Raw genomic sequence first — 27,591 nt, forward strand, 5'->3', positions numbered from 1 at the left:
AAGGTTTAATCCAGCGCCGTATAAATAAAGGAATCCAGTTTCAGTGATGACCAGTTACATCTTTATCGTCTCAGCAGATAGACCATCATGTCCGCCGTCCGTCCTACCTTGATCGTACTGCTGTTGGCTCTGCTGGCCGTCGAGATTCCGGCCCTGGTTGTCCAGCCGGAAGATGAAATCATCAGTCCCACTCCGGTTCTACGCCAGGCTCGCCAGCAATCCACCCTCACCCTCACCATCCTCAAAACGGTAACAAACTTTATTGTACTTAATTTTAATTGAATTGAAATAATTTAGTTTCATTTGTACGGATGAACTAGACGACCATTTCTTCCGTTCTGACGACCACCATCACGACCAAGAAAACCTGCGGCATTTTGGCATCGGTTTCTGAAGGATCGGTCAATCCGGGCGGAATTACAACATTTACCACAGCACCAGCTGCGGTTTGCAGGAGAAAACGTCAAATTTGGGATCAACCGGTTTTTGTCGCCCTGAAAAATGAAGATCCCAACTTGCAATATTACCGACTCACTCCTAGCCAAGTTTTGAGGTATTTAATTTTACCCGCGAAATTCAAATGTCAAAAGTTTTAATTTTGATTTTATTTTTCAAAAGTTTCGAGCCGACCGCATTGCCTCAATTCCGCAATTCCGCTAATAACAAGATCCCGGGTAACATGAAATATTTGATCAAGGATTTGCCGGAGGCTATCGAGCCATCGTTCGACAGAGCGGGGTCTGGCCTCCGCGTCAGCGCTAAGCTGTTTGGCGGCGGAATTAACAGCCTCATCTCATCCATCGTGTCCAACATTTTGGTGTCTACAACTACCACGACGACGTTCGTTACCGTTTACACCTCCACGTCGGCCACCACGACCTACACCGGCACAGCCAGCTTCTACGTCGTCGGAGCTTGTTATCCGGCCGGATTGACCACTTGTTAGAAATGAAAACAGCGAACACAAATCACCATTCTTAACGGTTATTATTTACATAATTAAAATGTCTTTTACCGTGTTGCAAGATAACTATTTATCGGGATAGCTTGTTTTAGAATAATGCTTTTGTATTACTGTTATTAGTTTTATTTAATTGCATGTATTTCAAACGTAATACAAGAATTCCAGCACTATTTTTCCAGTTGTAAATGTTTGTGTGCACCTTTCTAATTCTTAGAGGAACTTGAAGAACTTGAGAAATTGTTAAAATTAATCTTTTTATGACACTCTACGTCACTTATAGCATAGTCATCATATCTTTATTATTTATAACTTGATTTAACACTCTTTCCCAGTTGATTGAATACCAGGTGTGGGGATCGAACCCACGTCTCTATACAGAGACCAGATCTTAAGTCTGGCGCCTTAACCACTCGGCCAACCTGGTTGAAATTCGATGGTTAGACCAGGAAGAGATTCCATCTCCCAAGATGGAAGTCTCCAGCTAAATTAATTCAATAGTTTTACGACAACATCACCAAATATCAATGGGCAATCGACTCGCGAATAAATTTTATTCAACATCAAGATAATGACAAAGGAGAGACATAAAACCATATCGGGAACATGACGGTTGACACCCGAATGATTGGTCGATGGTGTGGCGATGACATCAGAATCCTTAATCGGAGACGTAATTTTTTCCTGGTGTAACTGTTTAAATTTCACCAGGTTGGCCGAGTGGTTAAGGCGCCAGACTTAAGATCTGGTCTCTGTATAGAGACGTGGGTTCGAACCCCACACCTGGTAGCATAAATAAACTAAAAGAATAAAATAATAAATTATTCGTTGAGGTAGGAATGTCGATTGAGCTGTAGTTGTTTTTGGTATTTTATGAGCGATAACTCGTCATCAAAGTGATTATGAGACTATGGGTATTTTGTTAAATTTCAGTTGACCAAGCAAACAAATAGACTCGCAGTCGGCGACTAGCTACAGCATTGGTAAAACAGCCACAAAATTATTATGTCGATTGCGTGATCGTTTTTCGGGTTTCCTGGAAATGAGGTTGGATATCCCACAATTGTGTAAAGGATTTCCTCTGTAATTGCAACAATTTCTTCCATCAAATCACTATCGAATGTGAATATAGGTGAACCCCTAGCAGCATTTGGGTTGACATTATTCTTCTTAACAGCGTCGATATCAGTCATGAAAACTATGGTAAGACTTTCGTGAATTTCTTTATTACAAACATATAAAAAGCAAATAAAATAGATCAATGTTTACCACGGTTTCCCATTATATAGACTACTCCCCTATTATTCCATATTGTTCTTTTGAGCGTTGTGTCTCAATTTGCAAACGGACAAATTTGGAACACTGGAGACAGGGATCTCAAATGGCAAAATAACTGCGACTTTCTTGCTGGTCGTGAAATTGAACGTATAGCCAGTTCAGGAGAAAACTGTGGCAGTCTCTGTATTGCCAGCCCTAAATGTACTACCTTTCGTTACGGTCCCGATGGATTTTGTTCCCTAAAAGAAGCCACGATAGACTCTCCAGTAACGGATAGCGGAGCAGGATCGTGCGGATTTATACCCTGGAAATTCGAATGGGGTAACAAATGTTATTTTTCCATGAAATATAATTTCGTCGTACTTATGGTTGAATTTGAATCTGTCAGGGAGAGACCATTGGAGAGGCGATGACAGTGGCGTCAAATGGCTGGCCAATTGCGATTTTGAAGGCCACGACATTGGCCAAATTGAAAGTCCAGGAGACAAGTGTGGCGGCATCTGCCTGGCCAATTTCGAGTGCAGCCACTTTCGTTATGACGGAAAATTTTGTCGAATTAAAAAAGCCCCGCTATCGATTTCCCGTAAGGCCATCAACGGCGGAGCGTGCGGATTTATCCCGTCGAGAAATTTCGTCATCGAGAAATCGACAGGAAACTCTGGTTCAAATGTCGGCGGTTTTGGGTCTCAATGCAGACTTAATTTATTTATATTTTTCGTGTTTAATGTGATTGTATTATTTTGATTGTTGCTTAATATAATGTGTTGCCAATTATGTTTCATTGGCTATTCGCTATTTGCTATGGATTGAGTTACTACTAGCGATCGCTGCGGAATTATAGGGAACCATTTCTGGTAAGAGGAAGGGTGCGAAAACGATCCATGATGGCCGCCGATTGGCGCCAAATTTTTTCAAAGAAAAGGGCAACAGTTTAGTCTTTGTCGACGTTTAGTGTGAATCGGACGTACTGGTGAAATTGAAATGTTTGCGTCTCTCATTTTTATAATTCAAGACCCTCGTGAGATGAAAATGTACTGATAATCACGGGTGTCTACTTTTGCGTGATGTAACTTTTTAGATTCGGCGATGTTTAATTCCATTGAATTTGTTGTGGAGCAGAAAGTCGAACGGGATCAGACCCAGGGCACAAACAATGGCAAGTTATTGGTGACGAATTTAGTACGATTTTTGAGTATAGTTCATTAGTTCTTAGTGATTAATAGCCCAACTACAAAGAAATTCATTTAGGCCTAAGTAGTGAATGTGCAATCGACGTGTATTTGCGGATTACAGCTATTTTTCTGTTACCTCTAACAGTGTATGGGGTAATTTTGAATAACTTTGGACCTCTATGATAATTAACATTCTATAATCATGCATTTTAACTTTAATTTGTTTATGGAGAGCACTTTGTCATGACAAATGAAATGCCCACAAAGTAACATGCTTGTCAGGTTGCTGCAGTTAAAGAGAAATAGAAAAATGCTGTGTTAATGGCAGTACTCTGCTTATGTAATTTATGAGATTCTACGTAACTAAAATACCCTTTATGAGTTTACTTCAAAGTTACAGTTAGTTCTCCCAATTGCTCAAAGGAAACATTAACGTCCATTCTAGAAAAGAAGTTCGGTTTATCATTGTTCAATTTCGAAATGAATCGGTATTGGAAAGATAATTCAGGTGTGTTACTTGTGACCTTGTGACTAGCTGACACAGACATTTTACAATATCAGATCTGTGATGCTATTTAACCTCGGGCAGCAGCGAGAGCGGCCATGTTAGTGTCGTTGTCGACTTTTGATGTGAATCGGTTGTGTTGTTGAAATGGTCGTTTCTCATAATTCTAAGCCACACGAAGTGATCTTTATTGATCATTACTTTCTTTTGTAATCTAAAAGATTTGAGTTTCTGGAACCGTCCGATCTGGCCAAGAAGAGTTTCGTCTTGGAGCAGTATTTCTACCAAAATAAGTCCCACAGCACCAGACCACCAGAACCAGGTAAGTGAATCAAAATTCAATACGATGAAACAGTAAAAGTATTGTGATTAAGGCCCTACATCATAAGGTTTAATTTTGATGTGTAACGCAATCAACTGAATCAACGTGTAATTTATAATTGTGGGTGTGTATTCTGTAACGATTCAGTTTTGTGTTGGTGACTTTGAACAATAATTAGGGCCTTGATGATCATTTTATTAACCTCTTTTTTTTTTTTAATTCCAATTTATTTTTCAAGATTATGTGGTTATTGCTGGTTATTGCAAACGAAATGCTCACTAATTAATAATTAACGCGTTCGTCAGGTTGCTGGCTCGCTGCAGTAAAAGTAAAGAGATATGTAGAAATGGTAAAAAGATTGATGGCAAATTGGTAATGCTCTGGTCATATTCTCCTTTTGTATAAAATTCTACTTCACTTAACAGTTAACACCCTTTATTGTATGAGTCTTATCTCAGAATTGTGGTTAGTTGTCAGAATTTCTTATTGAAAACATCTACGTCCATTTTATGAAAAGAAGCGTTCGGTTTATTTTTGTTGACATTTGAAATTAAGATAATTCAGGTGTACATTGCGACTGATAGCTGGCACAGCCATATCTATAGACATGTTTCAGATCTGTTTGATGTTGTTTAACCTCGGGCAGTGGCGTGAGCGAGAGCGGCCATGTGAGCGCGACGGGCAGCGGCGACCTCGGCAGTTTCCTGAACGGGTTGGGGCATACCGAACGGCATGTTGGCATAACGGGCCGGGAGTAAAGTCATGGGAAATCCGTTGGCGGTTGCGGCGGCGTTGTAGGCGCGGTAATGCTCGATGGTGGCGGCCATCACTTCGGGAGTGTCTTGAACGGATCGTTTACCGCGGGCGGCAGCAAGAGCGGCCATGTGAGCAGCACGGGCAGCAGCGACTTCGGGAGTGTCCTGGACGGGCTGTGGGGGTCCCCAAACGGCAACGGGTTCCAAATGGCGAAGGCTGGAAACGACTCCATTAGCGGCGGCAGCGGCGGCGTGAGCGCGGATATGTTCGAGTTTGGCAGCGGCCACATCGGGGGCATCTGCGACGGATCGTTTACCGCGAGCGGCGGCAGCGGCGTGAGCGGCAAAGTGAGCGGCGCGAGCAGCAGCAACTTCGTTGGTGTACAGAGTTGGGAGGCTGGAAACGACACCGTTGGCAGCGGAGGCAGCAGCGTAGGCGCGGTAATGTTCGACTTTAGCGGCCCAGACTTCGGGACTGTCGGGAATCGATCGTCGTCCACGAGCGGCAGCAGCGTGAGCGGCCAAGTGTGAAGCCCTTGCGGCGGCTACTTCCGCCGTCTCCTGTGCTGGTGGCTGGAGAGCGGAATAAGGGAAGTAGAGGTAAGGATTGTAGTTCCATCCAGTTGGGTTCTGCTGAGCGGATGCAAAGCAAACCACACCCAAAAGCACTGCGAGAATCTGATACGAAAAATTCAAATAATAATTCGATTGAAATTGTCTGAAAGAGAAGAGGTTGAAAACTTACGTAGATCTTCATGTCGATTCGCTTAAGGGATTGTGAGCTGGTGAAATTCGGAGTGGAATTAACGAAAATCTAAGAGATACCAGGGCCTTTATATACCACAGCTGATTTTGAATTGCTGATGGTTGCTGCCAGCAAGGTCTTTACTGTTGAAAAAAATGATAGAAAACATGGGTTTTCTTCTTCCGCATCTACTAGATTTGATTATCCTTTTGGGCTATGAAACCTGTTCTTCCTTCTATCTCTCTCTCCATGGCTGTCTGTTGGCTCTATCCATTTCCGGCTGATACTGCTTTTGTGTCAGGGTGTGGTTTTATTCTATGCGAACTTGAATTGACATTGCCAAAAATATGGTTAGAATTCAGACAATCCAAACCTAAAACTAACAAACTGTGAGTGATGGCCTCGGTCATCCAAACTTAGGAATGACCAAATTTCCTTTCAATCAGTTATCCATTTAAAGTGAAAGTAAAAAATAGGACGACGTTTTCTTGAGAATCAAAGCATTTACTAATCAATTATTCTACCTTTTAGTAAAGATAGACAGCGATGTCAAAAGTAAATTTGCTGACTCATTAAATTTATTCTGAAATTCATTGTATTTTTCCATGCCATGCCATTGCATTGCAATGTCGTACGGCTATACGAGTGTGCAGTAATCGGGCAGATTCCAAGAAAACACAATGATCGAGTCTACTCTCCTTTCCGAGATTTGTTTATGGCTTGATAAACTTTTTAAGCAATTTCAGGGTTCTAAACTACGATTGCTGACCAAAATTAGTTGGCTTCTTATCGTGGTAATCGACCAAAGGCCTCCAGGAATGTCTTTCGATTTGTGGATTCTGATAGCTGGTTTCAGTTTTTGGGCATTGATTTTCTTCAACGGCTTCCTTCCACGGCTTATACCAGTCTCCTAATTTTCTCAAAGGCCAACATCTCCGCATCATCTGGGTAAGACTTATTATACAATTTAAATCAAAATGATCTTGAACGAATCTTAATTCTGATCCATGTTAATGACATCAGCCTCGCTGGGAGGGTAACCCCAAAGGACTATCAGGGCCGGTCAAAGGCGGTGTTTTTATCGATTATTTGGCAGCCCGGTTCAATGTCACGTAATTATCAAATAATTTTTTAATTGGAAAAAAAGTAAAATTTGTTTGACTGTTTGGAATTACCAGGTACGAACATGTTAAAGTGACTGAAAACCTGCTGTAACCCACCCAAAATGGAAGAGGACTTTTTAGTTACCTTTTTGATAATGTGAGTAATAATTACGGTGTTACTATTGGTTACTATTCTCACTACTTGATGACTAATGACGTGTTTGTTTGCTTGCAGCAAAATGACTTCATAGTTTCAGCAATCGTGCCGACATCTTCTCGCTTGAAAACTGTTGATATTACTCTGCCGTGGAGTTATGGCTCATACGTTTTCCTCCTTCCGATTCCCGACCAGTCGGCCACCTGATGGTGAAAATATTCGGACGCATAAACTTCAAGGAGACTATCAACAAGGAACCCCCAAACTTCCCTGTGCTCTAACGGGATCGGATGCTTGCTGTAGGTCGCTCTAGTGAATAAGGTTGTTTAGTATTAGTCCTCGCGATTGCATACTCTGAAATTAGATTCTGTTCCAAACTAAAACCTTGGTAATCTAGGCGAAAGGACTGAAATTGCAAGTGTATCGTATTCATCTGGGATTCTCGAGGGATTCCCAATGTCCTCCATTGAGGCTAGTTCACTTTAGTTCACGCTAGAAAGGTGGAGCTAACAATAAGCCGAACGACCACAGCTTTCTTTCTTTTTCCCCTAAACTTCATTAACGCCACGATGGAGATTCTTTACCCTTCCGTAGTTTCCTTTTCACTGTGTTCTCGTGTACACTCATGTGAGGGTGAATGTATTCACGGGGACATCGTCCTTGCACCTTTTATCCCTGATGTCGCGCAACTTATACGCAATAGAGATAGACTCGTGCCAAATTACACTTAATTCTTTTGAAAAGGTATGTAAATGGGATTTGCTAAACAATAGGAATCAGAACTAATGAAAATTGTCACCTTTCTTAATGCAGATTTTAGAATGTGAAGCCTAGTTCCCCACTAAAGGCATTTTCTGCATCACATTTTTATAAGTACTTCTTCCGTATTCTGAAAAATATTTTCTTTACTTAAAGAAGTAACTGACCATTTTTTTTAAGTTTTAGTTTGAAGCAATAAAGTTCTCGTTGTATTTTTTAACAGGTCCATCTAAAAAAACTGGCTTAACAAGAAATGGAGGTTCCTAGAAGGGAGGATTAAAACTTGCGTTTGCTACTAATTAAAAATGCAGTAGTTTGTGTGTGATCTATTCAGTTTTCATTAATTAGGCAAAGAATTAATTTCATCGTGGAAATGCAGACCGAGGGAGCAGTGTACCTTATTAGTAAAACTGACCGACGAAACGGAGGTTAAATCCGCCATTCCGTTAAAGTTGAATTTGAGATGAGTATAATATTTTATTATTTCTTTTTATTTCCAACTGCATTGCACTTTCTGCGGAAGTGCACTCCGTAGTTATTTTTTACTAGAATTAACAGCTATTTTATTTGTAAGTCGGTACTTAGCAAATGCGAACTTGAACCTTGTACGTTTAGGTTTAAAACTATAGTTCTAATTTTTTTGGTTATTCTGAGAGTTTAATTATTCAATATTTTCCCAGCGACCTACTATCTTCCCAGTGATCTAATGACTGAGTCAAGAGTGGGAGAATTGTCCTGTTATTTATCAAAAAGGCAGACTCAGCAAAACAATCTGTATTCTAGGTATCTCTTATGCTCTCTCTCTCTCGTTTGTGATAATGTTATTCGCGTCTTTTGGGGCTGAAAGAATTTTTTTTAAGTAAAAGGCAACGCCAGTAACTCAATAGAAGGTCGAGTCTAACTAGATGGGAGACAAGGAAACAATTAAGCTGGTAGTTGTCGACTCAATGCGAAAGAGAAACATGTCAGAGACAGATCAATCATCGATACACCCGTCTCTTATCCGGATTTTTTAATTTTTTCACCATCGGTATAAGTGCGTCTATTGGAACACACCCTATGTTCGGTAACGGTGTTGTTGGTACTTTAAAGCAATATATAAGAATAAATTTGGTGTGAGGAAGCGTCTTCAGTGTCCAAATGGTTCAGCACATTATTGTGGTGTTGGAACTTATTGTGTTCAATATCAATTTGTTTCCTTCTTTCAGTTGAAATTTTAAGTGGATTTATTGATGTTTCCCCTTACGATTATGCCATAGAAATCACGACATGCAAAGTACTTGCCATTTAGAAATATCTTCGATCTACTAGTCTTTTTTTTTTAAAATTTAGATCCCACCGTGTTGGAATCGTGCAATTTCGGTAGACAAGTTGTAGACAGGAGCAATTTGGCAATTATGTGTGGTCTTGTACACGACAGTCACCTTCAATTTCCTTTCTATTTTAAGATTTGAGGACGCTCGCCATCGTTCGTATTGTTGTCCAAGCAAAAGAGAATTGAAAAAGGGAAAGTTGATATTTTCGTTATTTCATTCTGAAAGTTCTTGTATGTGCAGTACATAATTCCGGAATAGTTTCTTTTCGCTAAGATAATCGGGCTGTTTTTCTTTGGGCCTTGGGGTAACTAATTTCTCCGGTTAGTTGATGCTGATCCGTACTCATTTTCACAGGTCATAACTATATGACCTATTTACAGGATTTTCTTTTTACTCGGTTCAGACGTGTATTCGGATGCACAGAATGCTACTGATTGCCAGAACTCCACGAAATCGAATCCCAAAATATTGTTATTTGTTTAATGGAAATGATCTATTAGAAGCTAACATTAATTCGTGCATGTATAGCGCTATTCAGTATTTATGCTTACGCTTTTCCTGTTAGGAACATTAAAACCTATTTAAGGAAATATTTCACCTGTGTTCCATTGAATATTTGACATGCAAAAATTAAATTATGGTAAGCCCATTAAAATCATAAATATTTAACATTGGATTGATTTATCGTTCAGCATCGGCGATCTAATACTAACCAATGTTGATATCTAAATTTGCGGTTTTACCTTCACCTTCTTTTTACCTGCAGCTCCACCCTCACATTGCCATCAGTCGTCACTCTTTTTCGTATAAAATCGTGGAGGAATGAGTTGGAAAGTATCAGTTATCCAGCTGTTTCAAACAAGTCAACTACTGCTCCAACATGAAGGTAAAAATCGTAACCACAATTGCATATTTCACAAGCTGAACAACCAGAAGAAAGTCTTTCTTGACAATGAAAGACTTTTTAGTTCACCATTATTGTTGAGACTCAAACTTTAAGATTTCTATTACTTAAAATAATTTTCATTTGTTGTAAACTCCAGTCCTTCATCCTCGTTACCCTATTTGCCTTCGCTGCTGCCACTACCTACAAGGCTGCTGAATACAAAGCACCAAAGTACGAGACTCCCAAGTACGAAGAAGTGACATACGTATGTTTTAATTCAATTAAATTACTCAAATGACAAAAATTAATTTGCAACCATTGAATTGTCACATTTTCAGGCCCCTCAACCCTACAGCTTCGGATACGATGTCCAGGATAAAGAATCTTACAACGACTTTGAGCACAACGAGAAGTCTGACTACAACGTAGTCAGCGGATCTTACCGCGTTGTTCTCCCCGACAGCCGCATCCAGATCGTCACCTACAAGGCTGACGCCAACGGATACACCGCTGATGTGAAATACGAAGGCGAAGCCAAGTATCCCGAGTACGCTGTGCCCCAATCGAAAGCTGATGCTTCCTACTCCGCTCCATCCTACAAGGCTCCCGAATATAAACAACCGGCCTACGTCGCCCCCGCTTACACCGCGCCATCCTACACTACCCCAGCCTACACCACTCCATCCTACACCACTCCATCCTACACTACTCCATCCTACACCACTCCATCCTACACCACTCCAGCCTACACCACTCCATCCTACACCACTTCAGCCTACAAAGCCCCAGCCTACACCACTCCAGCCTACAAAGCCCCAGCCTACACCACTCCAGCCTACAAAGCCCCAGCCTACACCACTCCAGCCTACAAAGCACCAGCCTACACCACTCCAGCCTACAAAGCCCCTGCTGTTTACCCTAAATATTAATTCCCATTGTCAGTTGCTTTATCTTAATTCTGAGATTATTATTTAATAAAGTTTTCAAACGTGTACGCGTCATTTAAATAAGCTTATGCAATTTTCTATAAAAAAGGATTAAAATATTGTCTTTCAACGGAAAATCAGTTTTATATTACAATCAAGATTCACTTTTTTATTTCTCAATATTCTGCTCTGTTTGTAATAAACGAATGATCTTAGAAATCTGCAATGTAGACGCAGAGGTTAGCTAGCCAAACTCGACCTCCTAGTGCTGATCATACATTAGCTGTTTTAATAACCGGGATTAGGTAATGTGACTGTCGAAAGCCGAAGTGGTCAATTTATTAATTAACCCAAGTAATCTACTACAACTAAACTAACCACATTGTTGCAAGCGGGCGAATGAAAACATTTCTTTTAACTTGTGCTTTAACAATTTTGATTGGTAAGTGTCGGAAAATATTTTGTGATAGGGTGAATAAAATATTTTGTAGCATATGAGTTGCCTGAATTTGCACTTGGCAAGCAGTACCTTTTCAAGTTATTCGTGTTTAAGTAATCAAGTTTCAATTTTTGAACTCTTTCCCCCTAAAAAAAAGTGATTGGGTAAAATGGTCCGTTTGATAGAAGTAAGATGTCGCTAACATCGCATTGTTTTGTAGTCCTGTAGAAAGTTCTGGATGCTTTCTTCGGGGCGTCCCTAAACTGCGAAAGCGAAACGCGAAACGCGAAACGCCTAAAATGCGGAAAAGTTGTGCGAAACGGACCAAAATTTTTGGACCGTTTCGCGGGACCAAATGCCGGAGGGCATACTAAAGAGCGAAACATCTTGCGAAACAAAAAAGTTTTCCTTTTCTCCACAGAGGTCCAAATTGACGGAGATTGCCGCCATTTTTCATTGTCTCCCGCTATGATGAGGCATTAAAGGAGGAAGGGCCGAAGGGGGGCAATCAAATTCGATTTCTTCGCCACTACCACTGTATGTTTTAATGCGCATTCTACGATTATTAAACTAATGAAAGACATAGAGCAGCACGTTATGGTGATATTTTTAAATAATAAAATATTAGGTAATGGCCCAGGGATTATACATTACATTAAATAATTTAAATCAACCAGTAGGTACGTGCACAAAGAAAGAATCGGCCATAACAGTATGAGTGCCTTATATCAAGCTAAAAATCAAAGCTACCATGTTCCAAATCAAGCTAAAATTTAATCAGCTTAAACTTTCCTTAAAATTAAGAATGTTAATCTGATTGATACTGATACATGGAAACGAGAAGTTCCATTAATTTTTTATACCAATCTTCTAATTAAAAACACCTATTGCATATTGCATTCAAGGTATTTCGTATTCATGGTCAACACACAAATAGACCAGTGGCCATAAGGTGCGCGAAACTCGAAGTCTCGAAAATTTGAAACTCTTAACAATTTGTTTGTTGACGGCGTCCATTGTCGTCTGCTACCAAGACGTTTACACTGCGACGTTTCGCTCACACCGATTTCGCAGTTTAGTACGGACCCAAAGACTAAAATGCGAAACAGGGTCCCAACTTTTGGGTTCGTTTCGCACAGCTGTTTCGCATTTTAGGCGTTTCGTGTTTCGCGTTTCGCTTTCGCAGTTTAGGGACGCCCCTTTCTTCGTAGTTTTCCTTATGTTTTTGGAATAAATTCAACACCATATCAAATGTAAGTTATGTTTACTGATTCTAGTGCCTGACTAGTTTATATTTATTCCCATATGACCATATCTGGTTTCTACTTGAAATTCTAGATTGAGTACTACCTGACAGGCTAACAACGTCTCGGCTTTCGTCACCTGACTGAAACTGTTTCCTATCTGTCTGATCCTTCCTGCTATGAAATTACTAATCAGACATTAGAAGGAGATACTGGTAAATAAAACAGACTTTTCTGTTTTGATGCATCCACTACTTAATTTCCCCTTGAAACATGTAGGATTCATATTACGCACCTGCTTCAGCGAATCGCTGTCACACTGTGTTGTTTTTCCTGATTACTTGAAAGCAACATTGCATTAAAAGAGGTAAAAATTTACCACTGTGTCCAGAACATTTAATACAACTAAATTATTTCAATCACTATTTCAGAAAAATGCTGAACGTGAATGCTTCACCAAAAACTCACTCTTCCATATTTATCAGCAACTTAATGGGATATGGGAGCAGGAGCCCCTCTTGAATAACATCTACCAGAAGAAATCACCCTCCACCTTACCAGCCTGGTTAAGGTAAGGCGGATTATACAATACTAGTTGTAGCTTTGTGGAAAGTTTTGTGTGACCAACAACTTCATTTGGTTTGCCAATTGTTGTTGGATTCTGGAATTTTCCCCATCTCTTACTTGTGCTTTAGATACCCTCATGTCCTTTTTTTGCCCCTGGTTTTCTAAACGCGATTTACAGATAAAACGCAATTCCCCTTACAAACTAAGCAAGAGCAAAAGAAACATCGACAACGAATCGATCCTTTTTATTCAGTTCAAATCTTCGATCTCATGCAAAATTGCGCACAATTGTACCGTTGTTTTTCCTTCAAGTAAGTTATGAACTAGAATGGCTTAGACGTGTTGTGTGAAAGCCCAAATTTGAATTTTTCATTTGGCTATACCCATGATGAGATAAAACTGTGCCATTCACCTGTGTGTTGCGACACAATTGTTTGTTACTTATTGTTGTTTCTTTTTGTTATTTTAAATTCAAAGGGCTGACGTCGATTGTTACCACCAATTTTGAAGTTTTGGGCTGTAGCTGTTTGTGGTGTATTGGCTGCTTTTCGGTGAGGACGGGATGATCAAGACTTGGTGAGTATATGTAGATGAGGTGCAAGTCTCGAGCTCTTTTGGACCTTTGTTTTGTTTCTTATATCAATCGCCATTCAATTCTTATATCAAATGTCATTGAATTTTACATGTGTTTAGGATTTGGAATCCTGGATGTGTTCCTCACTATAATCTCCGGTCAACATTTGGTCTTGCGGATGCATGTGTGCCATTCTTTCCCGCCAGAAGCCGTTCTTGTTGGGTGGACAGCCGGAAGTGGTTGATTCCTGCAAAATCTTTAAGTAAGACGCAAAAATTTTAATTCGTTTAAGCTTGCTTTTGATTTCGAATTCGTTTTTTTCAGCATTATTTTTTACGTTCTTCGGATCTCGAGTCGGCCGCCGATTTCAATCTACAACGCAGTTTCTTTGATGGAATTGTGTGGTCCCTGCACGGGGACAGAAAAGTCATGGACGTTTTGCATCATCGATATCTTCGTGACGCACGCTCATCTAGCTTCACTGCTTCTCATGCTGCTACTCAACTCGTCTTAGCACTGACGAGTTAGACCACTCCTGTGATCGTTTCCGTCCGCTGTTACACACCTGCAGTCACTCACCACGGGATTACCAACACCACGAGGTACCCAACAATTGACTTATTTTCGTAGGTTATCTACTAATAGCCTAGTTGCGTTAAACTCTGTCTGTGTAAATAGTTTCCAAAATCAGGCCCTTCTTACGCGCAAACAAAGTTTTACTGGACGTTTCTTTTTTCTAACGCTAGGTGGCTTTTTGAAAATGTGCAGCTGTCAAAACAGTCAGTTTCAGTTACTTTGCACATCTCTTTAAACATTTATTGGCAGTTATTTTGTTGAAATATTTAGTGATAAGTAACAGTAACTATTCCCCCAACAAAGCTCACTTGTTAGATTTTCGATATTTGATTTTTTATTTCTACTTCCGGTTTACTCATTTCAGTCTGTAGTTTAGTAAATATTCATCTGACGTACGAAAGAACCACATATTCGTGATCCTCGTCAAATTTGTGGTAAAGTTCATGTTCTGTTTTTTACGTACGCGTACTTCCGGTTTCGAAAATTTTCCTGAACTATAGTTCAGGAAAATTCTCGATTTTGGCCAAATTTTGGATTTCGTTTAAATCACTCCTAATCGACCCCAAATTTCATGGAGATCACGAATATGTGGTTTATTTCGACGACAGCTCAATGGTTAAGGCGCTGTGGTTACTTCCGGTTTACTTCCGGATTTTTTTTAAAAGACTAGCAAGTGAGCTTTTGTTCTGTTTACATTTCTCAATATTCCCAGCTATGTTTAAGCCTTAAATAATGCGAGCTGTTAAAGTTTTGAGCCAAAAACCTGATCACTGTTACCTATTTGTACGTTCAATTGTCATGTCGCGTAATAGTAACGGTTTTCTCTTTGTATTCAGGTAATGCAGAGATGTTGCCTAGATGAACATTGAACACCAAAAGATTGACGGCAGCCCTAAAATGTCAGCTTGGATCATCGTATTGTTGGTATTGTTGCGTTTGTTTTGTGTTAGTTAACCCGTTGTCTGCCACGCCTTTGTTCTCCCCTAGCTCCTTAGCATTGGCCGCGCCGAAAGGCCCTGTTAGGCAATGCACCATAGGGACTTCCCCCTTGTCAGCCCGGACTTGTCAGCAATGGCAAGTCCCACCTTGGCCATGGATCCTTCAGACGTGGCGCGTAGAGTAGTAGAGAGCAACCTACGAGTTGTATGGCGTGGCAGCCAACGGGTAAATTTAAGTGTATACGTGTATGTGATTGTAAAATGTGGTGGAATTGTAGGTGGAGGTGGGAACAATAAACACAATTCTAGTATCACTTTTATTTTGTATATTTCATTACTCACTTATTTAAAATTAAATACAATTGGTCAATTGCCACAAATTTCAGGTAACATAGATAGTGCAACTCAAGTTAGAACTGCTATATAATTTAAATCTGTTCATCGATAATATTGAATCCCCTTCTTTGGTCAATAGCTGACTACTAGATATCTTCAAACACTCTTCAGACTTAAAAAAAAACCTTCACCTTCAAACATAGACAAACAATTCACACCTGATTGTAAAAATTAAGTGCAGGCTACGTATCTTCAGACAGGAATGAACAAAACAGCACCATTTAGATCGGCAGTTGCCAAACCTGCAATAAAGCAAAGAAAAATGTCAATAACAAAGATAGACAAATACTTCACACATAGATCAATATTGAAATACATGAATACTTACACGGATGAGGAGCCTTTCCTTTAACCATTAAAGCTTTCTTGGCATCAAATACAATCAGCATGAGTATGCAATCAAATCCTGGTGAACGTCAGTGTAGGTCCAAGGGCAGGTGTTGAAACGTAAGATCAATAAAGAAAACTTGGAGATTCTGTGAAGCAGCCGGTGGAAATTACCGTGAAGCCATCAGCCTACAAAGATTTCGAACAGTACTGGAGAACAATGTCTCTGGCTCTTGGCTCGGCATGTCGGCAATGTAAAACTGGAACTGGGTAAGGTGTTGCCAATTCTGTTAAGTCAAAATAAAAAAATAAAAAAAAAGAGCACTGTTGCCTAAAAAACTCATTTCTATAAAAAAAATTGCTAAATTCAAATTACCGAAATTATCCCTTAAGTACCAAAAGAAATGGACTCCATCCGTTCAAAAGCCCTAAAATAATGATATGGTCAACTTATGGTTAGAAGTGAAAAACAGAATGCCAAATCTTTATTTTACCTATTCACAGATATCATGTCAGCTCGGACGCCTATCCTCTGCTACGTATTCCGATCTATTCAAAGACAAGAACTTCCATATTCAAAGCACACGATCGATTGAGGAATCTTCTCTCCTGCGGCGAGGTCTGGTATTCCAAGTGATATTTCTCGGTCGAAGTGGCCAGCTCTTCTTAAGACAGATTTAAGGCGTCTGGTCTGTTGGCAGCAACAACCACCAGCACCTGAATATTTCTGTCTCGACTGCCAATATCTGTATTCATAAAATTTGTGTGGGATTAAAGAAATTTAGGTGAAAAATACAAAGGGTAATACCATCAATGCAGGTTAGGGCAACTATCATTCGATCCATCTCTCGTTAAGCCGTTTCTCTTTTGGGCGTTAAGGCGTCAATTTCGTCAATTAATTACACACGGAGCCGAAAACGTCGCTTGTTCAAACACGAAACAGATTTTCTCCATACTCACCAGATTCCAGCTATGGAGCGGCAACTAAAAAAAAAATAAGGATTTTTAGTTCCTACCATGTACAATATTATGGTACAATAAATGAAATAAAGATTTACACCAGTGATAACATGAAACCAATAACGTTTAACCGCAAGCCTGGAGCCCTGGACCGTGAAGAAAAATCCTCTGGCTCAAATGTTGGTAAAATTCTGGATGCTTCATGTGAATAATCTGCTCTCGCACTTCCTAGAGATGAATTAAAAAATTGTTAAATGAGACCCAGCAGTCCTGAAATTTATTAAGAAAACTGTTACTATGAGGGATGTTCATTGGCCACCAACTTCTGATAACTTCCTAGTAGAAATGACAGATTGGAACACATGAGATTTTTTCTTGGTTTCACCTGGGGCTTCTGGATCAAATTTCTTTTCTTTTTACAATAACTTTCTGTAACTGCAATACAAAAGTAAAATTTGAAGTACTTGACTGATTTAGGGCAAAACAGTTTAAAATTTTTTTTTATTGGTGTACTTTGTAATGGTGCCATACCTTGTTCACCATGCACATCAATCACCATTATGTCAATTATCATTATGTGAATATTCTGCTGTATTGTTGGAGTGCATACTTCATAAGGATACATTAGCAGTTTCCCTACTTTCAAGAGTGTCAGCTATTCTAGCAGTTTCATAAGGATATGAATCACTGACATCATCCTTGGCGTCCTAGCTTGGCTCCCAGGATTATTGTTATGTCTTCATATACTGAAAAAAGATTAATAATAGCTTTAGTTTACTTTCTGCTTTAATATTCTCATTCAAATAAGTTACTTACATTACTTAACAGAATTTCGAAAAGAAATATTCTTCTTCCTTCCATAGTCAGCATATTGCCTTTCAAGTAAATCAGTCATTTCCTCCATAGGCATATCTATGTTCTGTGACTGTTCTCTATCAAATAACGTTGGACTCTAGGAATCAGTACCAACGTAACAAGAGGAAATTGTTCCTCTCCTCTCAACACCACCTGACATTTTCTTTCAATTTATGAGATACCACCAAACAGTTTCTTGATCAGGTAAATATTTAAAAAAACAAGCCAATAAAATAACAGACATCCACGAACTAAGTCACCACTGAAGCACTGACCGAAGGACGATTTGATTCTTTTCTTTTTGTGGGATTAGCCGATTAGGTGACGATCTGATTCTGTTCGGTCCGAACCATTTGCACGTGTTAGTTGCAGACGACGCTGAAAAATCATTTCTGGCTTGTAAATTGTAATCGCAGTCACTAGATGCCGTTTAACTTTTTTTAAATTTGAATTTGCTGTGCGGGCGATAATCCGAACAAAATCTCTTCATCCTCTTGTAATAATGCTACAAAAATACTATAGCCATCGGTATTCGTGTAGGTACAGGGACAAGTATTTAAACGAAAGAAGCAATCAAATAAACAGGGAGACTTTATAAAGCAGCCGGTGGAAACTTCGAACGATGCAAGAGTTATATAAGTGCTAGCAGCTAGCTGGGCTGGGCTCGACAGTCAAAGCTGATCAAGGTAGTCAATTCTGCAATGTCAACAAAGATCAGCGTGGACCGGCGTGGACTACTGGACTCAAAACCAGCGTTTCTTAAATTTTAAAAAATTAGAACAAAATCCTGCTCTATTTTCCTAAATAACACGCGAAATCTAAAGGAAAAGGAATGATAAAAAAAAATGCAATAGTTGCTTTAAGTTTTTTTTTCGTTACTCCTATTTTCTGTCTTCCTAAATCGTTTCAGTCAGCCAATGTCGTTAAAAATACCTACTGCAACTGATGAACCAATTGAGATTCGAACATTCATCCGCATCAATTAAGAAATTCGACTAGTTTTTCCCCAACAATTAGACAGCAACTTGTGGCTTGACGCAAGTCTCCCTTTTCATGAGACGAACGATAACTAACCGTGAATATGGTCAGCAGTTAAGTTCTACTAACTACCCAATTACGTGAAAAGAATTCGTGCGGAAGTGGTTAATTTTTAACTTGGATACTGTCCTACTGCCAGTCATATTTTCAGTAGCCCAGATTTTGAAACAACGCATAGACAATGACAAATGCATCCTAACCTTATTTGAATGAACTCAGGTGAACAATTTTGCATCCGAGGGCCGTGCTGATGTCCGGTGGTGTCCCGATACTTCTGGCTGCTCCAATCTCATAAGAAATAACGGCCGTTACTATTAAAATAATTCAAATCCGAATCAATTAATCATTACACCAAATGCAGAATATTTACAAGGCTCAAACCTCTCTCGGTGAACATGGGCACATTCCGTCTAACTAAATCAGCATTGACGTGGGCAGCGACATGAAGACTTCGATCGACCGGATGGTTGGCATGGCTCCTACATCGGCAAAACATTTCTTGACCTTTTCGTGTTTGACTTGGGACAGTGACGGAAAATTTCAACTAGACCCCAAGACAACTTTTCTGGAGTTATTCGAGAGTCGAGACATCTGATCCTTAAAAAGGAGTTGACACCCCCGTCATGCCACTCAAGGCACTCGAGAAAAATCGACATTTCAGAAAATAAAATTGTAGTACCATTTAAACATTTTGTTTCTAGATTTAATATAATTGGCAGATTTGGAATAATAGCATAATAATTTAAAGGCAGTCCATAATGAAAAACTGGATAATAATTAAAGAAGAATAATAATGATTAAAAAAAACTTTGATAAATAAAGTTAAATAAAGTCTGTTAATCATGCAAGTGTTCCAAAACAAATATTTTGCCAATCAAGATTCGAAAACATTTAACGTTTAGCGGAGCAAACGCTGAAGGGGAAGGGATTCGGTGTGCATCCGACGACGAAAAAAGTGGCTTTGGAAGTCGACACTTCCGTCTTTGTTTCTGTCATTCAGAAATTAAATTTGTGCACAGTCAATGAAACGTTTTTATTTAATAAATGATTGTTGGTATTATTTAGCTTACCCGTTTTGAATGTAGTGAATGTAACGGTGGTCCTGCTAAACACGTTGGCCAGGGAGAGAGCGGAGAAAAATATGCGCTGCTGATTGAGAAGTTGTTGCTGCTGCAGAAGTTTCGCCTCATCTTGGTGGGGGTAGATACTTGGGTGGATATTGGGGCTCTTGTTCCGACTACCCATCGGGTACATGGGATAAGACGTCCGCAGTCCGGAATGATGGCTGGCGATCGATGGATTACGTCCGGATGAAATGCGAGGAGGCAACACGACCAACGGCGTCACTTCCATACTTCATTTGTTGGTTTAAATCAATCTTTTTCAATTCCATCTCCGAATTAAATTAAATTTTGAGCATTTACCTCAAAGTCTTGGTGGGAACAAATTGTTTGTAAAAGTTACTGAAGGCCAGATCAATGTCCTCGTCGATACCTTCATCGAATGTTAAAATTTCGGGCCTTTCGAATTCAAAATTTCGGCGTCGACGACAGGCGGCCGTGACGTTGATCAATTTCCCACATATGCTCTGCATCAATAAATAATTGGTGTTAATCAATCTGAATAAAAAAACAACCATTTCCGGCATTTCGATAACTTTGAGGCTTGTTACCTTTTCAGTGGATGTCACGGTTATCGTTGAAGTGCTGGTGACAAAAGAACTCGATGTTCCGGCTTCCACTTCAATAGGTCCATACGCCACAAAGAGAATCACGGCTGTAAATGCAATCAAAGCCAAATGAGTTGAAATACTTTGACGATTCATGTTGGAAATGTCCGTACAGTTCAGAGACTTTGCTTCTTCTGCAACTTGAACATTGTCTCACCACCCTGTTATATACGCACAAATCTCAGCTACAAAAAAACACCCAAGATAATTCTACTTGCTGGCCAATTAGGCCAGCACGGGCGCTTTTTTAATGTCCCATCAGTTATTAGTCGTTAAATATTGAACCGTTGCGCACAGACACAGCCACGGGCGAATGGATCTACTTGGACTAATTTGACGAATATTCCCCGACCGGAAGTGTAATTCTGCATGACTGACAGGGGAAACGGTGACCGACAATTAGTGACGTAAAAACGGTTCCAACAGTTCAGTACCCTACACATTCTCAAGAGAAGGTTATACAGACTAGAAGTTCTTACCTCAACCTAGAAAATGTTACGACTATTGCCAGGATATTTTCATAGTTGCAAATTATACGCATACCTATGAGGTTGATGACGTTGGTGTCATTCCAAGACAATCTCTCTGCCTGCAAAACACTTCCGGGACTGACTGCATCCACTTGGTAGAATCCACTGTAACGACAAAATAGTGCAAATGAAATGTTTCAAGCCAAAATCATTCGACAAATTTTCTAAATGGAAGAAATTTGCTGAAAAGGAAATTATCATTGATCAACAACTGTGCATCCATTTACATCGTAAAGGTTTCTGAATTGAATTTGAAAAAAATTACATTGAAACGAAAACTGCTGGGGGTACGAAGACATTTTCTGGTTGGAAATGACCGTTTGCTGGTGGGGCCGGAAGAGGTTAAGACAACATTATTTACGGCCCATTCAAAATATTTCAAAAGTTCTTTGATCTCACTTGGCATAAATCACGCTACTATTGTACAAAAAATAAAATTACGGAACATTTCAGATAAAAGTTGATGGAAAACGTTTGCGATAAAATTATGCGTTAACAAAAAAAAGTTCCAGAAAAATGAAGGTACATATGTTTCGTGCAGTTCAAGTTCCTTTCAGTCCTACAAAAAAAACTGAGAAGTTGCATGGATAGAAATTTTACCCGTGATTAAAGAAACAAAACCAAGTATTGTTATTACACAGCAATTCAATAGTATGCCACTTCAAGCAAGAAAGGTGAGTAATTTCTTATTCTTTTCAATGTCGAAGTGAAAACGTTTTTAGATATTTTGAGTGTCCAATTTTCATTACGAATATTATACAACGTCATCTCTTTAACTGACAAAGACTACATTATGACGAAATTTTTCAAAAGTACACCAAACTACCAAGAGTTGCGACAAAGAAATTTAGGGAATAAGCCGACAATCGATTTTAAGTCACTAAAAAGTAAAAAACCAGAAAAAGTGTTTCAGCTACTTGTTGATTCGACTCTACAATAAGTAGAGAAATGCAACAAAATGAAATCAAGAAATATCAAAGTAAAATGAAATTATCAGACAGTCGGGAAAGTCGCTGTCTGTCGCCTGGAGAACATGCCGCTCCACAAAAACGAATAAGTAAATTTAGACAATTTCGCAAAGCAGAATAGCAGAGTTTGAATTCACGAATGTATATACGAGAAGTGAATAGACCCCTATCGATCCACAGCGAATGCCAAGCGGCACTTGTATCGAGGAACTTCTCACAATCTCACACAATGTACAACCCAGGATTTGAACTATGAAAAACCTTTGTGCAGTCGTTCAGATGATGAGTGCCATGAAGCACCACGCATATGAACATTTCATATTTTGGCCTTTTATTCAGCCTATTCAAGCTTCCAAGGACTACCGTGATTAATGAATAATTCTGCAGAATGCGCTTCCTATAGTCAACCAACCCTGAGGAGCCGTCTCCATAACACAACGAACGTTCGTTGCATTTCAGTTTTTGTCACACAAGTCCAACAGTAAGAACAACATAACCCTGTATAAAAGTACTACCTGCAACTTCGGCAAACTCTAGCAGATAGCAAAATTGACTATCTACTCTCACATAACATCGCTTACAATGTCTCTATCATTACCTTATTTCATTTTCTTCGTTGGTTTTCAGCATTCTTAACTTAGTTAACTGCTCCTCGTCGAAATCGGATCCCCTCAACGGTCAAAATCTTCGCGTCATCTGGGTAAGAAAATAAAAATAGTCGTTTATTAATTTGACGGATGGTATCTCTTATAGATGATTCAATTATCCGTTACTTTAATTTCTCTGTCCCAGCCAAATTGGACCGGTAACCGCAAGGGGCTGGTTGGGCCACTTAAAGGAGGTGTTGTCCTCGATATCCTTTCAGCCCGTTTGAATTTCACGTAACCAAGGCATCCGAATTTAGCTGCTCCTTCAGATTTCATTTCGCCGTTTCTGTGTAATTTCATCTTTTTAGGTACGATATCATCCGAGTTGAAGTGGAGCTGGAGCGGCCAGTGAGACGAGGAAAAATAAACTACATCATTGATAACGTTGACTTTGTTCAAGTTTTCTTTTGATCATTGTTCTAGGTTAAACCTAAAACAAATACAAAAATTACTAATTAGATAGGGATGCTATACATCAATTGACTAAAACTATGTTTCATTTATAAAGGAAATCAACAGTTGATTGTACAGACAATTCTTGATTTAAAAAGAAAAAGGATTGTTCACCAGTGGTTTGAAATTGATCACTTAGAATAGTTAACATTATAGGATTTAGGCTAAATTTAATATAATATGCCAAATAATTTAATAAAATTAAAATTGATATTTTTCTCTTTGTCTCATAAAGTTTGCTGACGTGCTGATCAACAACATGGTCCCGACAATACCTCGAAATCAAATCGTCGATTTGACAACGTATTGGCTGTTCCGACTATTTCGCTTTGGTTATTCCCATCCCTGACGAAACTGCCAACACCAACGACGTCATCAAACCTTTCCAATGGCCGGTATATGAACAAAATTATGTACAAAATTAAATTTAAAAATTGGGTAATGCCAACAGATTTGGTTGGGACTTGGCGTGTCCATTACATGCGTGATCGTCGTTTTGAATCTCTTTCAACGATATCTGAATAAACCCTCCAAAAAAAGATAGAAATCGTAATTGAAAAAAAGATAAAAACAAAGTCCAGAAACTATTACATCTACGTCTATGGAATGCTGCTGTCTCAAGGTTTGATTTGATAACGATAAATGACGCGTACGTTCTTTAGGATCGGAGATTTAAAAAGAATAAAATATCGTTAATAAGGCGGACCATGTACATGGAAACAACTATCAATTCGTCTAGTCGCTGGCGTTTGGACCCTGGCGACGTTCATCTTCGTCCAGGACTACTCCTCGGTTTTCTTCACTTACGTGGTGACGCCAATCAATCATCCGCTAATCATTTCCATCTACGACACTTTTGAAAGTAAGAAGCTGAATAACATAAAATTTGAAAGACCAGAAGAAGACAAACTAAGACGAACGCTTGTCAACGCTAACTGCGATATGTACAATGGCAATTAGTACAGTCGCTATAAAAGTTCTTAAAGAATATACATTAAGTATATCGTTGCTCAAAAGGTCAACTCGTTAATCGGCGTAGGGAATAACACAATCAAATAGTCTGGATATATCGGGATGTATCTAATAAATCACATACCAGATTAGCCAAGCTTTAAAAACAGCTACCGTATAAAAAGTCTTGTTTTCAAACAGATCGATCCAGTTCTCTTCGGCAGTGCCATCGAAAACGTTCGCGTATTTTGTGAAACAGAAACGCTGAATTTCGGTTTCACCGCACGAACGGATCAGGCTGAGAATACCATCACTGATCGACAGCTAATGCCAAGTGGCAGCCTTACAGAGAAACTTCACATGTCTACTCGGCAGAATCTAAATTTTCAAACATCTTTGTGGAATTAGGAATGATGAGATAAGATCAACAGGCTGACGGCATATGCTTAAGATTTGATTGTCTGGCAAGTTGCAAAACACGCACACATGTTTTCACAGAACCGAAATCACGATAAGAAGATTAAGAACATAATATTTTAGCTTCACCACCAAGCACCGCAGATGGGAAATCTTTCATAATTTGGTCAATTCCTCAAGCTCGGTATATCGCGATTCATAAATAATTCTCGACTTTCCGTAGTCAACCCAGAAGATTCGTTACCACAACCAACGATGGTCACCTTTGATGTTCAGGTCTGTTTATCGGATTTTTTAAAATGTTGACGACTAAAGGAACAACTAGCTCACGTACCAGAAAGTCAAACATGTTATGTAATTGAAGCGATGTCGTTTAGAAATCCTGATCCAGCTGGACGATTTTCTTTTCCACGATATGACAACAAAACTCTAGCGCCGTAAAACCTGACATTGCCTCGAATTTGCTATTATTTCACTATTGATAATGAAAACAAACGCAGTAATTTAACCTCTCCAGTGGTCGGTAGCTAATAGAAAGAACAGGAGGAAGTAATGAAAAAATGCCATTCTAACCTTTGAAAGAGCTCCGTCAAATGACCCTTCTTTCCATCCGAGGGTCGTGGTGTTTGTGGTCTCCCGTAACTCCTGGCTGCTGCACAGGAAAGGACGGCAAGCTCTAATAAAATTAATTCGAATAAATATCACAGCAAACAAATCAGCACGCATAGTATAAAAACTTACCTTCAATTGCTCGACAAATTTTTTATGTTGGCGGAGATTTTTGCAGACGATTATTATCAGATTGGCGAATGGCGAGTCATAAAAAATCGGATCAAATATTTCTTCATACTGAGAATGTTATCCCCTTTACTGTAAAAGGAATTAACAATAGAAATCTAACTAAGGAATATGACAATTAAACTTACGGATGGTACACCAATGAGGCAATCTAGACTATCTAGAAGTTGGGATTCCATTAATAGCGAATGTCTGCATGTTACAACAGTAGCAGGAGTCAAGACCTTAAACTGATCACATGTCAAGCTCTGCTGTGTCAATTTAATTTTCTGCATCAACTTGGCTTGAGCTATCACCACTTTGGAGAATGCAATCTTCTTTTTTGTGTGGTACAGAACTGTGGAGTTGATAAACTCTTTGTGAGTACCAGTTGAAAATCGGCAGCAATGACTTGACATTCAGTAGCTAGTTGACCTCATTATAGTTGTTAAGTAAAAAGCTGGGCTGGAAACAGAAAGATTTTGTGAAATCAGAAAACAAACTTTAATCAAGGGAAATACTTACTTGAATCACTGCATAAACTAGTCATGTACTTGTAAAGGAAAATCAGGAGGTTCTGTTTCACGATTTCAAAACCTGCACTCCTGTTGGCAAACTGTTACATCAACCTTAAATTTTTTTGTGGTCAGCAAGCTTAGTTCCTCCTTCCGATTCTGATTCAAGAAACTAAATATACAGTCAGCATATCTTTGAGGAGTGGCTTTTTCTTGGTCTATTTTACCTACTTTGTACTGACATCAAACATCACAATTTCTGAAACTTGAACGAGTCCTTGTTTCTATAAATTCTAGTAATTGTAATCTGAATTATAGTTTAATTTACAAATGTTGTCTAATACGCTTCTACCGCTTTATTAACGCAGTGTTTAATGTCAAGACTCAAGTCTCACTCCCACGTCGTCCCAAAACCTAAGACTAAGCCAGCCAAAAGCGTGGACAACCGGATGGCGCCAACCAAGAAACTAGCAGCTAGCAGCTAGCTAGCAGAGTAGCAGACGAAAAAGAATATCCCGTGAGGGGTGAGAGTGTCATCGCCACATTGCCATTCAATTCCAATTATGATTTTAAGATGGGCCTTTTTCAAATTTCGAATCAAATGAATTGTCAAAACGTTTCTTTCTACCATTTGAAATAAATAAACTAATCCTACAAGTAAAATCCCGGGCACTACAAGAAACAGCATGCGTTATGATTAATTAAGTCAGAGCTATAGCTCTGATTAAGTACATTTTGAGCTTTTTCACGGAAAATGAATAATTTGGACATTCAATTTGAAATACAACACTCGTCAATGCTGGTCGTCATAAAGCGTTCAAGTCAAAATAATGCACAAAAATAAGAAATGATATGACATGCCACGAACTTGAACTGTGTTATTTCTATTACACTTTTCGATGTCTCATTTAATTAATATTTTTTAAGGGAGGGAGGGTTTTAGAGGACCTATATACATATGCAAGCACAGGATAAGTGTAATAATATAAATTAAAATATAATCTGTTTCCAACCCAATGACTACTTTAACAACAATAATGCATACAATCCTACCTAACATTTCGTCATACTTTTCAATTCAACTTTACAATAGGGGGCACCCGGGTTTGAACCGGGGACATTTCGATCTGCAGTCGAATGCTCTACCACTGAGCTATACCCCCCATATATGCGATTGGTAGCCTACCCAATCGTAACAAATAAGCTACGGTATCATGACACATATTCTGATCGCGTGACAAATTGGCCGAGACGGCAGAGATTTCGACACGTCCATCAGGAGGAAACCATAGGAAATGAGGCGATAAATATGGCAAAGAAAGAGCCGGCGGATATCAGTCCTGTGAAGCATAAAAATTTTGATAAAGATAACGATGGGTTATTCGTTAGTTTCTTATCGTTGTCAAACCGACAAAGGCGTTCTACTGACAGCAATGAAACCGCTAGAAATTTTTATAGTTACGTGACATTGTGACAGATTCGCAGGTCTTTGTCATCAATTCCAAATCTGTGCGCTTGTGTCTTTTACAAGCATTCGGCAAAAAACAATCTCAAAGATACAGTCTGAACTAGGCTATTGTAGCGTAACATAAATCGTCTCATATCGTCATCGAGGCATATTTATAACCCCGGATGTCCGATTATGATAATGAGTCCTTAGTTTATTACGTTGAGTTTAATTGCGGGAAAAAACTTGCGCCGATGTAGAACAACCTTGACGAAATTCACGTTGTCTCATCAGTTAGATAATCAACACGTTTTCACGCTGGCTAATAAACCATAGCCAGCATTCGTTTCGAGTATAA

The 27,591-nt window shown here is 39.2% G+C and overlaps 5 protein-coding genes, 3 long non-coding RNA genes and 3 other non-coding genes across 28 annotated transcripts; 6 read left to right on the forward strand and 5 right to left on the reverse strand.

Annotated features, from left to right (window-relative positions):
* Positions 1-87: 87 nt before the first annotated feature.
* Positions 88-1,134, forward strand: LOC124326483. Its single transcript, XM_046785362.1, has 3 exons — positions 88-249; positions 321-553; positions 619-1,134. The coding sequence occupies exons 1-3, from the start codon at positions 88-90 to the stop codon at positions 944-946; spliced, it is 723 nt and encodes a 240-aa protein (XP_046641318.1). The 3' UTR covers positions 947-1,134.
* A 171-nt stretch (positions 1,135-1,305) lies between these two features.
* Positions 1,306-1,388, reverse strand: Trnal-uaa. Its single transcript has one exon. It is a non-coding gene; the product is annotated as a tRNA-Leu (tRNA).
* Positions 1,389-1,667: 279 nt separating this feature from the next.
* Positions 1,668-1,750, forward strand: Trnal-uaa. Its single transcript has one exon. It is a non-coding gene; the product is annotated as a tRNA-Leu (tRNA).
* A 345-nt stretch (positions 1,751-2,095) lies between these two features.
* Positions 2,096-3,034, forward strand: LOC124326508. 2 transcript variants are annotated; one of them, XM_046785399.1, is made up of 3 exons: positions 2,096-2,164; positions 2,251-2,569; positions 2,634-3,034. In XM_046785399.1, the coding sequence occupies exons 1-3, from the start codon at positions 2,153-2,155 to the stop codon at positions 2,981-2,983; spliced, it is 681 nt and encodes a 226-aa protein (XP_046641355.1). In that variant the 5' UTR covers positions 2,096-2,152; the 3' UTR covers positions 2,984-3,034. The 2 variants fall into 2 exon arrangements, with proteins under 2 accessions (XP_046641355.1, XP_046641356.1); XM_046785400.1 differs by having other exon boundaries at positions 2,251-2,560; positions 2,628-3,034.
* An 821-nt stretch (positions 3,035-3,855) lies between these two features.
* Positions 3,856-5,795, reverse strand: LOC124326438 (pupal cuticle protein-like). Its single transcript, XM_046785270.1, has 2 exons — positions 5,739-5,795; positions 3,856-5,671 (listed from the first exon to the last, which is right to left on the reverse strand). Exons 1-2 carry the CDS (start codon positions 5,748-5,750, stop codon positions 4,871-4,873), a joined length of 813 nt encoding a protein of 270 aa, XP_046641226.1. The 5' UTR covers positions 5,751-5,795; the 3' UTR covers positions 3,856-4,870.
* Positions 5,796-5,858: 63 nt separating this feature from the next.
* LOC124326495 (adhesive plaque matrix protein-like) lies at positions 5,859-10,951 on the forward strand. Of its 2 annotated transcripts, XM_046785378.1 has the most exons (7): positions 5,859-6,686; positions 6,762-6,998; positions 7,077-7,301; positions 7,981-8,074; positions 8,137-9,959; positions 10,117-10,224; positions 10,298-10,951. In XM_046785378.1, the coding sequence occupies exons 5-7, from the start codon at positions 9,954-9,956 to the stop codon at positions 10,886-10,888; spliced, it is 705 nt and encodes a 234-aa protein (XP_046641334.1). In that variant the 5' UTR covers positions 5,859-6,686; positions 6,762-6,998; positions 7,077-7,301; positions 7,981-8,074; positions 8,137-9,953; the 3' UTR covers positions 10,889-10,951. The 2 variants fall into 2 exon arrangements, with proteins under 2 accessions (XP_046641334.1, XP_046641333.1); XM_046785377.1 differs by having other exon boundaries at positions 7,981-9,959.
* A 1,504-nt stretch (positions 10,952-12,455) lies between these two features.
* Positions 12,456-12,934, forward strand: LOC124326776. The gene is made up of 3 exons (XR_006915822.1): positions 12,456-12,577; positions 12,663-12,783; positions 12,848-12,934. It is a non-coding gene; the product is annotated as an uncharacterized LOC124326776 (long non-coding RNA).
* Positions 12,935-12,995: 61 nt separating this feature from the next.
* Positions 12,996-15,326, forward strand: LOC124326726. The gene is made up of 5 exons (XR_006915744.1): positions 12,996-13,139; positions 13,613-13,711; positions 13,829-13,971; positions 14,034-14,311; positions 15,122-15,326. It is a non-coding gene; the product is annotated as an uncharacterized LOC124326726 (long non-coding RNA).
* Positions 15,327-15,532: 206 nt separating this feature from the next.
* LOC124326698 lies at positions 15,533-18,443 on the reverse strand. Of its 7 annotated transcripts, none has more exons than XR_006915700.1 (9): positions 17,723-18,430; positions 17,420-17,652; positions 17,203-17,335; positions 17,005-17,134; positions 16,755-16,930; positions 16,441-16,692; positions 16,323-16,374; positions 15,948-16,233; positions 15,533-15,861 (listed from the first exon to the last, which is right to left on the reverse strand). It is a non-coding gene; the product is annotated as an uncharacterized LOC124326698 (long non-coding RNA). The 7 variants fall into 7 exon arrangements; XR_006915699.1 differs by having other exon boundaries at positions 17,203-17,341; positions 17,438-17,652; positions 17,723-18,429; XR_006915701.1 differs by having other exon boundaries at positions 17,203-17,341; positions 17,517-17,652; positions 17,723-18,426.
* Positions 18,444-19,477: 1,034 nt separating this feature from the next.
* LOC124326451 lies at positions 19,478-26,280 on the reverse strand. Of its 10 annotated transcripts, none has more exons than XM_046785294.1 (13): positions 26,139-26,280; positions 26,018-26,079; positions 25,797-25,945; positions 25,421-25,736; positions 25,236-25,364; positions 25,068-25,170; positions 22,800-23,103; positions 22,625-22,722; positions 21,072-21,163; positions 20,472-20,575; positions 20,224-20,387; positions 19,870-20,153; positions 19,478-19,788 (listed from the first exon to the last, which is right to left on the reverse strand). In XM_046785294.1, the coding sequence occupies exons 8-13, from the start codon at positions 22,654-22,656 to the stop codon at positions 19,691-19,693; spliced, it is 774 nt and encodes a 257-aa protein (XP_046641250.1). In that variant the 5' UTR covers positions 22,657-22,722; positions 22,800-23,103; positions 25,068-25,170; positions 25,236-25,364; positions 25,421-25,736; positions 25,797-25,945; positions 26,018-26,079; positions 26,139-26,280; the 3' UTR covers positions 19,478-19,690. The 10 variants fall into 10 exon arrangements, with proteins under 10 accessions (XP_046641250.1, XP_046641247.1, XP_046641248.1 ...); XM_046785291.1 differs by having other exon boundaries at positions 25,797-25,958; XM_046785292.1 differs by having other exon boundaries at positions 25,797-25,958; positions 26,014-26,079.
* Positions 26,281-26,877: 597 nt separating this feature from the next.
* Trnac-gca lies at positions 26,878-26,949 on the reverse strand. The gene has a single exon. It is a non-coding gene; the product is annotated as a tRNA-Cys (tRNA).
* Positions 26,950-27,591: the final 642 nt, after the last annotated feature.

Source organism: Daphnia pulicaria, chromosome 2 (assembly GCF_021234035.1).
Source record: "Daphnia pulicaria isolate SC F1-1A chromosome 2, SC_F0-13Bv2, whole genome shotgun sequence".
Taxonomy (NCBI): domain Eukaryota; kingdom Metazoa; phylum Arthropoda; class Branchiopoda; order Diplostraca; family Daphniidae; genus Daphnia; species Daphnia pulicaria.

What these genes read in the sequence shown, in the direction of transcription:
- LOC124326495 (XM_046785377.1), top strand. An exon ending in AGTACGAAGAAGTGACATAC is followed by an intron (nt 10,225 to 10,297) that starts GTATGTTTTAAT and finishes TCACATTTTCAG; the next exon opens with GCCCCTCAACCCTACAGCTT.
- LOC124326483 (XM_046785362.1), top strand. Translation starts at nt 88, where the DNA reads ATGTCCGCCGTCCGTCCTACCTTGATCGTACTGCTGTTGGCTCTGCTG. An exon ending in CCCTCACCATCCTCAAAACG is followed by an intron (nt 250 to 320) that starts GTAACAAACTTT and finishes CGGATGAACTAG; the next exon opens with ACGACCATTTCTTCCGTTCT. An exon ending in ACTCCTAGCCAAGTTTTGAG is followed by an intron (nt 554 to 618) that starts GTATTTAATTTT and finishes ATTTTTCAAAAG; the next exon opens with TTTCGAGCCGACCGCATTGC.
- LOC124326451 (XM_046785294.1), bottom strand. Translation starts at nt 22,656, where the DNA reads ATGCTGAAAACCAACGAAGAAAATGAAATAAG. An exon ending in AACGAAGAAAATGAAATAAG is followed by an intron (nt 21,164 to 22,624) that starts GTAATGATAGAG and finishes TTGTCGTTACAG; the next exon opens with TGGATTCTACCAAGTGGATG. An exon ending in CAACGTCATCAACCTCATAG is followed by an intron (nt 20,576 to 21,071) that starts GTATGCGTATAA and finishes TTGCATTTACAG; the next exon opens with CCGTGATTCTCTTTGTGGCG.
- LOC124326508 (XM_046785399.1), top strand. An exon ending in ATTCGAATGGGGTAACAAAT is followed by an intron (nt 2,570 to 2,633) that starts GTTATTTTTCCA and finishes TGTCAGGGAGAG; the next exon opens with ACCATTGGAGAGGCGATGAC.